This window comes from Culicoides brevitarsis, chromosome 1, assembly GCF_036172545.1.
Source record: "Culicoides brevitarsis isolate CSIRO-B50_1 chromosome 1, AGI_CSIRO_Cbre_v1, whole genome shotgun sequence".
Classification (NCBI taxonomy): Eukaryota; Metazoa; Arthropoda; class Insecta; order Diptera; family Ceratopogonidae; genus Culicoides; species Culicoides brevitarsis.
In genome coordinates, this window is record NC_087085.1 from 45,934,860 (window position 1) to 45,945,985 (window position 11,126).

The 11,126-nt window shown below is 30.0% G+C and overlaps 1 protein-coding gene across 1 annotated transcript; it reads right to left on the reverse strand.

Moving 5' to 3' along the window:
* Positions 1 to 4,338: 4,338 nt before the first annotated feature.
* Positions 4,339 to 10,457, reverse strand: LOC134837937 (hormone receptor 4). Its single transcript, XM_063853334.1, has 5 exons — positions 10,381 to 10,457; positions 5,153 to 7,914; positions 4,876 to 5,068; positions 4,497 to 4,612; positions 4,339 to 4,433 (listed from the first exon to the last, which is right to left on the reverse strand). Exons 1-5 carry the CDS (start codon positions 10,391 to 10,393, stop codon positions 4,350 to 4,352), a joined length of 3,168 nt encoding a protein of 1,055 aa, XP_063709404.1. The 5' UTR covers positions 10,394 to 10,457; the 3' UTR covers positions 4,339 to 4,349.
* Between the last annotated feature and the right edge of the window lie 669 nt (positions 10,458 to 11,126).

The window sequence follows — 11,126 nt, forward strand, 5'->3', positions numbered from 1 at the left end:
CTCCAATTTGCAAAAAGATAAAAAATAAACAATTATTTTAAAATTTTTATTTTTATACGATTTTTTTTTATTATGCTTTTCCTTTAAGATTTGCGTTTCCTTGTATTTTTCATCATTATTTTATGTTTTGTTCTTATTTGTATATATATTGTTATGTTATGTATATATAATATATGATCAGTTTAATTCTTACCATTATAATCCTTATACAATATTTCTTCTTAAACTAAATTATTTCATTTAATTTTATCATTAAAGGTACTTATACGCAACAAAAAATAAAACATTTCGAAAGAACTTTAAAATTTTGGTTGTGTTTGCAAAATCATAGAAAGACGTGTAATATTGAGAAAAAAGTTTTAACAGAAATACTGTGAATCATATTGTTTATATAATGTTATAAATATTTTCACTGGGTCTGTTTGAATAAGTTAAAAGTCTTCTATCACTAACCAGTCAGTTCAGTCATTTATGAATTGAATAAAATGTTAAATAATATAATTTATTTGAAATCAAATAAAAATAGTCAGTCTAAGAATGAATTCTATGTGAATATGAAAGGGATTTTGCATTTTTTTGATTGTAAGATTATTTATTAAGTGAAATTAAAATCACAATGCGTCATTATGTACGTCTCATGTTATTTGTTGTCTTACCAATAACAAAAATTATTATTTTTAAAAAATTAAACATAATAATTAATAATAAACAAAGATAAAATTTCATGACTAATTGTTTAAATTATCAAATTTTTATTTCAATTTTTTTTTCATAGTTTTCTGTACATTTTCTCGTTTTATTTTCTTTTTTAATGTATAACATAATTTTATTTTTTTTTTATTATTACACGATTATTATTATTACAATATACATAACGCTAATAATAATCATATCATAATATATTTATTTCTTAAACATTATTTTGACATTAAAATCGGCAGTGATTTGTAGTTGGTTGTGTCATTTTTATCATATTAATAATTATTAATACAATTTCTTATCGACTATTTAAATATATATATAATTTTTATTTTTCTATCAATTTTATATTATTTTATGTTCTTATATAACATTTTAAACCAATTAATTACGTAAATAGTGTTTCTAATCATATGTTTTATCGTTTATTTATAATATATAGGATACACAGGATATAATTTTTGTTTTTTTTTTTTAATAATTATAAATTTGGTGCAAGATTATGTTTACTTTTTTCTTCTATAAGAATTCATTCAAATCATAAAATTTTCAAAATCAAATTTTGAACGTTAGATAGGCCAGCGATAATACGACGCTTCAATTAACTCATACATTTTAAATATATCATAAATTTTGAATCTTTGGTTTAAAAAGTAATAAAAAGGATTATTTAAAAACAAAAACAACAAGAAAAAATTATATTAATGGCAAAAGATATTTTGTTGGTTTGTAAGATAGAAAGCACAGTGTTTGTTTCGAGATAAATAACATTAGTTAGTAAAAAAGTAATTCCCGGAGAAGTTTGATTGCTGTTTCATATTTGTTCAGAACTTTGTTTAAATATATGTATATGTTAAAAATGAGGTGAATCTTATGGCAGTGATCTGTTTCATTTTTTTTTGTTTGTAGTTCTTGTAAAAGCGGGCATTATGTTATTAAAATTATCATTATTTTTTTTTTTCATTACGTTTATATTATGTCATAATCATCACATTTATATAAGATTTTACATGAATATGAACATAATTTTCGTTTTATGGGTAACTATCGTCGCCGTGCTTTCTTCCATTATTATCATGCATCATAATAATAATTTCTATATGTATGTATTGTATACTTAAAAGTTAAAATAAACAAAAAATGCGTAAATATTTTTTGTTTGCAATTTTAAAAAGGACAAAACATTAAGGATTTTTTCATTTACCATTCTGTTGGGCAGTTAAAAATTGGTATATTTCGAAAGAAAATGCGATTAACATATATAACATATACAAATGGCGTCACTGGTAACATTGATTTATAATATTTTTCACACAATTTTAACAGAATGGTTTCTTTTTTGGTTTATCTAAGTATTTAGAGACAAAATTTCAAATAAAAGCCAAGTAAGTCGAAAAAAAATTAAAAAAAAATACACTTATATTATTTTACGTCTAATATAATTATTAAATTTCTCTCCAATTTTGTTATAAACACTGGAGGAGAGGAACCTTCTATATTTTTTGCATTAGTACGTGCATTACTCTTACGACGTTTTTTTTTTTGTTATTTTACAATTTTTTTGCCAATAGTTTTTTGATTTTTTTATACAGGTAGGTTAAAGGTAAAAGTTTTTAAAGACGTGATCAAAAATGGCATTTAAAGAGTGCATTTTTGTTTAAATATTATTATTATTATTATTACAGTTAATTGTTGTTATAAAATAGTGAATTTTTTAATATACGTGTGTTTAATGTTTTATCATTATTATGTATGTTTAAAGGTAACTGTTTAATGTTTTTTTTCTCGCATATTTATAATAATATGGATGATGATTAATATTTATCGTATAATATATAGCTTTATGTATGTTATAACAATTATATGTATATTGATTAGAGCAACAAAAAAATTGGCAATAATAAAAGGACATTGAAGAACAAAAGTTTTCACAATAATGTAATAAAAATTTTACTGAAGGTACAATTTTTCGTTTCTAATTATTATTAATTATTATTATTACTTTAGTAATCAAGGAGTATATTTACGCTAATTGTATTTTGATATCTTATTTTGTGTGTTTATTGCCAATTCATATTATCATAATAATCATATAGAAAAAAATTCAACTATTTTTTGTATTTCAAATCTTCTTTTTTTTATTAAAAAGCACTAATTTTTCGCTATATTTAGTATTTATCGTTAATATTACAAGTAAAAATAAAATTTTATTAGCTAATTAATTTAATTATTTTATTTTATTATAATAATTAATAAAAAACACAATACTTATATTTGCTTTGTTTTTTCTTCAATTTAGTACGAAATGCGGGACTAAAATGAGTCTTAATTAAATTCTTTTAAAAATTTATCTAAAATCAAAAAGTTTTTTTTTTTGTTTTTTGATCAAGACCGATTGTACCATTAGTTCAGGAGGTTTCAGCAAAAGAAATTCATGTTCGTCCAATTCATGAGTGAAAGATAAATAGATAGATTTTAAAATGAAACAACAACAAAGATTTTAACAATTTTTTTTTTCACTCGCTTTTTGATCGCAATACAAAAATATGTTCCGTGTGTGTTTTTTGAGATGAGTGAAGAGAAAATTCTAACTTATATACAAAGTGTTGTAAAGTTAGTAAGTGAGAGTTCTATTGAAATTTACTATTTAATATTTTTTTTTAAGTTTTTCATCTTTTTAATTAATTCATGTTTGAAGGCAATTATTTTCAGACTTCCAAGTATATATAATATATATATATTTATAATGTTAATTAATATTTTTGCTGTTTTTTATAATATATATATAATAATGAATATTTCAGGTGAATCAGTCCAGCAAATGTGTTTCTGTACCTTCTCTTCATTTTAAAAATGTTTTCTGTGTTAAATAAGAAAAATAGCTATTTCCATTTTTCAAAAAATATATCACTTTTTTCCACTCGAAAGTTATTTGTTTGTTATTTTGGTACAGCTGTCGGGCAAGATTATTTAATTTGTTGTAAAGAGAATATTAGCGCGGATGTTCGTAAGTTTTACAAGAGTAAGTAAAAGATGTATTATTTGTTATTTGTTGATGAAAACCGTTGATGTCACTTTTAAATGCAGTTCTTTTCTTTAAATGTTACGTTTTATGTATGTTACATACCCAAAAATATGTTTCGCTACGATTTCTTCGCTCATTTTATAACGAAATTTTGTCATTGATCAGGTAACATTGTTTTTATTACAACTAAGGTGACGGAATTCGACGCGCGAATTTGGTCAGCGGATACATTGTTAATGTTGTGTGTGACGAGTTGTTGTAATTGTTGCTGATTTGTTGCTTGAATGATCTGCGAATGATGATGCTGCTGTTGATGACTTGATGTTGATTGTTGCGCATGATGATATGACGTTGACGACTGTAACGCAGGCAATTGGATCCGAAGTTGGTGCAATTGCTTCGTGTCTTGCGATTTCGCGGGATTTGCGGTTGTAATGACAGATGATGACGCGGATGATGTGACGGGAATTTCATTTGCTGTTGGAACAATTTCCATCTTGATGATGTTTGTCGGTAAGGTGCGTTGCTCAACGATGACGTTGTTACGCGTCGACGTCGATTCAGTCTCGTTACTTTTCTTGTTGCTGCTTTGAGCTTCAGCAATATAGCCTCGATCAATCATCTGCTACCTTATAGTACTCGCAGAATTTAGTACAAACGGCACGTAAAACATTTTACTTTCTAATAAAAGGCTGGCAGCGGTTTGAATCTAAAAGAAAAAACAAAACTTAACAAAAAAAAATCAAAAATTGATGAAAAATGAAAAACTTACTTCAGGTATGTGTCCCAATAAATCGTTTAATCGACTTGGGTTGTGCGGATTTGTATGTTGAAGGTAACTTCTCAGAACCTGAACATATCTCTCTTGAATGTACTCTAATTCATTTTCTGAAAAAAAAATAATAATTAAATTAATTTTTTTTTAATTTTAATTTTTTTTTTAAATTATTTTTTTTAATTTTTTTTTTATTAATTTTATTTTTTTTTGTTAAATTTTAATTTATTTTATTTTCTTAATTTTTTTATTTTTATTTTTTTTAAATTTATTTTATTTTTTTTTTAATTTTAATTTTTTTTCTTAATTTTTTTTTTTTTGATTTTCCTTTTTTAATTTTATTTATTTTTTTTTTTATTTAAAAAAATTTTTTTACCTTGATTCAGAAGAATGTAAACTTTTAAGCAAACATATTCTTCCATCCTCAGTTTGATCCGTCTAAACATAATTGTGATTTGTGTCATTTTCTCAACCATCAAACCAACATCGATCTTCAACTGTTCCATAGACAACGGATGTCCCATCAACGTTGTGAGACACGTTTGTAAAGTTCCCAAATGTGATGTTACCTGAACAAAAAAAAAAAAAAAAAAATAAAGTTAATAAATAAAAATTCGTTCTTTGAAAAAAGATTTCGAATAAATGAAACTGACCTCTTGCATAAATTCATGATCATTCTTGTCAGGCACATGAACGCCCGACGGAACACTTTGATTCCCTTGAACATTCGAGGCTTTTCTTCCGTGCAACGCTTGATACGCCGCTGTCGTTAACACAAGAATCTCATGCCATTTGTCTGTAAGAAGTTTTGTGTGAATTTCCACGGGAATATCCTGATAAAAGGGCAATTTCTTTGTCCACGAAACGAGTTTGTGCACAATTGAGTCTCCAATGTTACACAGTTTATCGCCAATTTCGGACTTGTCTGCGAGAAATTCTCCAAAGTGCGGTAAGGTAGCTATATCTTCCATAGCATCACAGTCAATTAGCATCTTGATCATGTTGACGGCATTGTCGAAGGAGATCGCACGATCTTTCGACGAGCTCACAGCATTGTCGAGACGATGTCGCAAATGCACAATTTCCGCGGGATTCGTTAATGCAGTCTTCAAAATTGTTCCATTCACTAAATGCGATGGCAAGTTAATACTCTCTGTCTTGATGGGCGTTGTATTGCCTTGCGGCGATGGTTGCGTTTGATGATGCGATAACGGCGACGACGATGACGATGTAAGGAACATATTTTTCGGACTATTTGAACTCTGATTCAGCTTCGCGTTATTCGGGCTCATGCCAACCATGTTATTTTGTTGTTGTTGCTGCTGCTGTTGTTTTTGCGTTTTCTTGTGTTTTTTATATTTGACTTTGTACAAATTATAAACTGCTCCGCTGTTTCTTCCGCCGGGCATTCGATCTTCACGAACAGCTTGCAAAACCATTCCCTGTTCGATGCACTTTTTGAAACGACAATATTGACATCGATTACGCTGTGCCTTTGTAATTTCGCAAGTTCCATCGGCGACGCAAGTATAAACTCGACGATTTTGTACAGTACGTTTGAAAAATCCTTTGCATCCCTCACAAGTTATAATACCGTAATGTAAGCCCGTTGCCTTATCTTCGCAAATCATACAAACAAGAGGTTGTTCATCCTCATCGGGAGGTCCATTATGTTCATCGGGATTTTTCATGCCAGATTGAGCTCCTGCCCATTGTTGCTGCGAACTTAAATTCAAAGCGTGAGTTTGTTGTCCCGCCGGAAGTTGACTGTAATCGCCTGCCCATAAACGTTCCATATTCAACGGGTGTCCTTGCCAAGCAGTTGACGGTTGTCTCGGCGGCGGAGGATTTATCGGGCCTGTTGCTTGTCCCAAACTCAGAAGTAAATGCGCTGCTTCGACATTCGTATTTGACGTTCCGGGAGTTTGACTTCCGCTCGAATTTGACGGAGATTGAATTTGCGAAGATGGCACAGGCGACTCATAACCCCAAACCATCGTACGAACGCCGCAAGATTCTCCCATAATTACTGTTGGCGTGGCTCGAGGAGGCGTCGTACTCGATTGGGGGCTTTGACTCGAAGTCGATTGTTGCGGCGATGGATTCGTGCGAATTGGAGGTAATGGTCCTCCAATAACTTCGGGTTTTACGCCGTTAATACGTGCTTGATTTGCCCACATTCGATTCTGTAAACCGATAAGACCTTCGTTTTTCACGCGTTGTAACATCACTTGATGATCGATGGATTGCGGAAGGATTCGCAACGTTTGTTGTCCCTGTGTACTGCTCGGTAAGGGACTTTGTCGTAAATTATTGTTACTCGTGGGAGATGCGCTCGAGACATTTGGCAGACAATGACTTGAGGGAGATCTTTCGCGTTTTATCTTGTTTTGTTGATTTTGCATCGACGCATGAAATTGAATTTGTTGCTGAATTGACTGCTGATACGGACTTTGCCGTTGAATTTGTTGCTGTTGCATTTGCTGCATATTTAACGTGTTATTGGGAGATCTTTCGCGTTTGATGGTACGATGATTTTGCTGCAACGTATGAAATGGAAGTTGATGCTGTTGCGACGTTGGTGGGTTATTGTAATTGTTATTCGCATTTTGCGAGCCCTGCGTGAGAGTTTTATGCAAAATTTGCTGCGACGGATGCGGAAATATCTGAATGTGTTGTCCTCCAGCTTGAACTCCTTGCATCATCATGGGTAAAAAATTCGACGAAGATGTCGGTGTCAGTCTATTATTGCGTTCAATTCCTGTGTTATTTGCCATTTGCTGCGTTTGCTGCTGATGCGTATTTGCATTGCCGTTGTTCATAGACGAGACATGATGCTCGTTACTGTTGCCATTCGTACGTTTCGTATTTTCACTTTTGATCCGTGTCGGGCTAACCAATACGGTAACATGCTGTTGGTTTTGTTGCTGCGTGATCGTTTGCGGAGGCGAAGGCGATCGTCGATGATGATGATGATGATTGTGTTCGTCGTTCACGGCACGAATGACACTCGAACTGTGGATAAACTCATCTTCATGCTTGATCGTCGTTGTCGAGGGCATTTCCTCATTGTTGTGATTATTGTGTTGTTGCTGAATTGCCGGCGAATCGGGCGAAATTTGATCGCGCCCATTGTTGCCGCTGTGCTTATTGGGCGCTTTCGAAGCAGACTTCGTGTCAAAGATCTGTTGATTCGATTCGGGCGGCGAAGGTGTTCGAGGCGGGTGCGTTGCTTGATCACACATTTTCGGCGATAAGGGCGTTAAAAGATCCGGAGACGATGTACTCGTATCAGCAACAGATTCACCATCACTACTGCATCTGGAATCAACTTTTCTTCGTTTTAGTTTGAGATCCTGAAACAGGCTCATCTTATCGAGCTCGGTGTATGGACCACGGCTCAATGTCATAATTCCTGAAACGAGACGAAAGAAAAAAAAAACGAACATTAGAATTTACATCTTTCAACGCGACACGGAGAAACCTTGACAAACATCGCGCATTAGAATGTCAATAAAATGCAATAATTAATAAAACACTACAGTAACTTCGTAGCACACAAAAACAAGGAAATGATTTCTTACATTTGACTCTAACGATACACACAACTACTGTGGTTTGACACAAAAAGAGAGAGATATGAATAGAGTCTTTCGCGCATGTTAATGTGCATTGCAAAATAAAAAAAAACTTAAGAGACACAATTACCACATATTTAACATTGAACTTGATTAATTGTCTGTCGTTTTGTTTACTCACACACACACACACTCATTGAGACATTCACAAAAGAAAACGCAGGAATCTATCACCCTCGTGAATTAACTGAGCTGTAAACAAAAACAATAAATATTTAACATTCAGAACAAAGAAGACGACTTTCACACAGCGAGGCGGAGCAAATGCAACCCTGACGACGATCAACTTGAACTTCGAGCTTGACCGCCCATGAAAACGCACGGAAATTCACTTTGTTAGGAGCTCTTGTTCGTTAAAATTTATACAACTCACACACATGTCAAGTTCTTCGGCGCACACACTGGAAGTAGCTCGCTATAAATAATATTTCCGTCTTACAAAGTTAATGTCAGGGACGTTCACCATTTATATTTATTTTGTTGTTTGTTAATTTCATTCATTTAGAATTTGAACCGATTCCGAACGAACTGGTTTTATTTTTTGACTTTCGTGTTTGTGTTGCGTTTTGTCGCTAATGCTTTACTAAAATTTCAATTTGTAAGGAACATGAGGAGACGTCTGGTTTAACTTGTTCTATCAGTCTAATGCTCTTGTCTTGTACAAATTTTTGTATGAACAGAAAATCGCGAGTCGCGAATACAAAAGGCGGAAATAAACATTTTTTTTTTCAAAGAGAGTCTGCTCTCCTCATGTGTGTTGTTTGTGTGATATTTAAATTTTTACTTCCTACACTCATATTCTCTTCCATTTATTTATTTATTTTTATATTTAGGTCAGTTCAAATCGAATTGTAAAATTTTGTCGAAAATTTTGAAAAAAAAAATATTTCTAAATTTTTTAAAATTTTAAACGAATTACTTTTATATTTATTTAATTTTAAATTAAAATGTAAAATTTTGTCAAAAGTTTAAATTTTTTTTTTACTTTCAAAATTTTTTTGTATCAATAATTTTAAAAATTTTCAATTTATTTATATCAAAAAATTTAAATTTTTTTTGTATCAAAAACATTTGTTTTTTCTTTTTGTAAAAAAAAAATTAAAATTAAAAAAATTTAAAATAAAAAAATTTTTTTTTGTATAAGAAATTTAAAACTTTGTATCAAAAAACTTTCAGTTCAAATCGAATTGTAAAGTTTTGCCAAAAATTTAAAAAAAATAATTTTAAAAAATTTTTGATTGAAATTATTTGTATCAAAAATTTTCATTCTTTTGTATAAAAAATTAAAAAAAGAAAATATTTTTTTTTTATATTGAAATTTTTAATTTTGCTTTTTAAATTTTTGAATTCAATGAAAATTTTTTTTTTCTCATTTAAAAATAAATTTTTAAAAATTTTGATTTTTTTTTTATTTTCTCAAGTCGATGAAAAAAATTTTGAAGAATTTTAATTTTTCAAATTTTTGAAATTTTCTCATTTCGACGAAAAAAATTTTAAATGTTGAAAAAAAAAATTAAATAAAAATTTGATGTTATTTGAAACGGCTTTAAAAATAATAATTTAAAAAAATAAATATAAACATTCTTCATAAAGACAACATTAAGACAGATTATTATACTTTTTTTTTTGTTACAACAAACAATCACAAAGTCTCCGTTAAAATGTCAAGTAAAACAACTTTGTTTCCTTATTATTCGTGTCTAATGCATCGATGACGTTTCTTTCTACCCGACACACACTTGCTTAGAATATGACCTCATTTTAAACGAATCCGTGCATTTACTACTGAATCATCATCGCGCGTTAATGCATGCAAAGTGCAATACAGACAATAGTTACTGTTACACACTTTTTTATCTGCCTTTTATATTCTTTCCTTGCAAACGACGACGAGCATGCAAACGGAAACTACCGAAACGAAAGAACAACCACATCGAAATTCTTACAAAGTCGACAACGAACAAGTGTACACGACACGACGAATAAAAGTTAAAAAGTTTGCTTTGTTTGCAAATTCTCGTATAAATATTCTATGTAGAGAGAACCGACTCGGAATAAATAAATATACAGTGCGGAGATTGAATGAAGCTGAACACTGACCTACGCCAACTATACCTATTTTTCGCTCTCTCCATAAAAATATAATTTTTTTTTCAGAAGGAGTCAATGAAATGCGCTTTTGAAGGTGTGTGAAGGGTTACCGTATTCTTAATTAAACTTAATGTAATTTTATGAATAATTACCTAAAGATGTCATTTTAGGAATATTGTCGTGGTACGTAGAATTGATATTATCTGAATCAATATTAGCCAGTTTGTTTGTTGTTAAATTTTACACTCTAAGACACATAAATTTAATATAATTTTCTTATGAATTATTTTTTTTTAATTTTTAATTATTTTATACAGGACGTGTTTAACTGTTTTTTATTAATTTTTTGCTCCAAATATCGTCTTGGAGTGTTTTTGAAATATTTTTCGATCCATTATTTCACTTGAGCAAAATAATTATCATTCAGTCTTTGCACTTTTTCCGCATTATTACAATAATTTTCTACACTTTTGCTTTTAAAGCAACTCTATTGCACTCGATGCAAGTTGATTGTAGGTAGGCTATTAGGCAGTGATCGGTTGTTTATCGATGAATGGCTAGAATCAGAATGAAATTGATTTTGTTAATCATTTCTTTTGTATATAATTATTTTTTTTTTGCTTTGCTTATCTTAACAACCATGATATTTGTACGTTAGAAATTTGACGTGAATTTTCTTCTTTTACGTTTTTAATGGGTGTCGTAATTTTTGTCGTCAATTGTTATGAGTAATGTTTGACGTGCAGTTTTTTAACGACTATTTCCTCTTGAAATTGGCAACTTTCAAAATTTATACACTTTCGAATAACATGTCAAAAAACTCTTATCTCTTTTGTTCCATTTTTTTTTTAAATTTATTTGTTTTAAGATTTGTTAGAATTTCTTTTTTTTACAATTC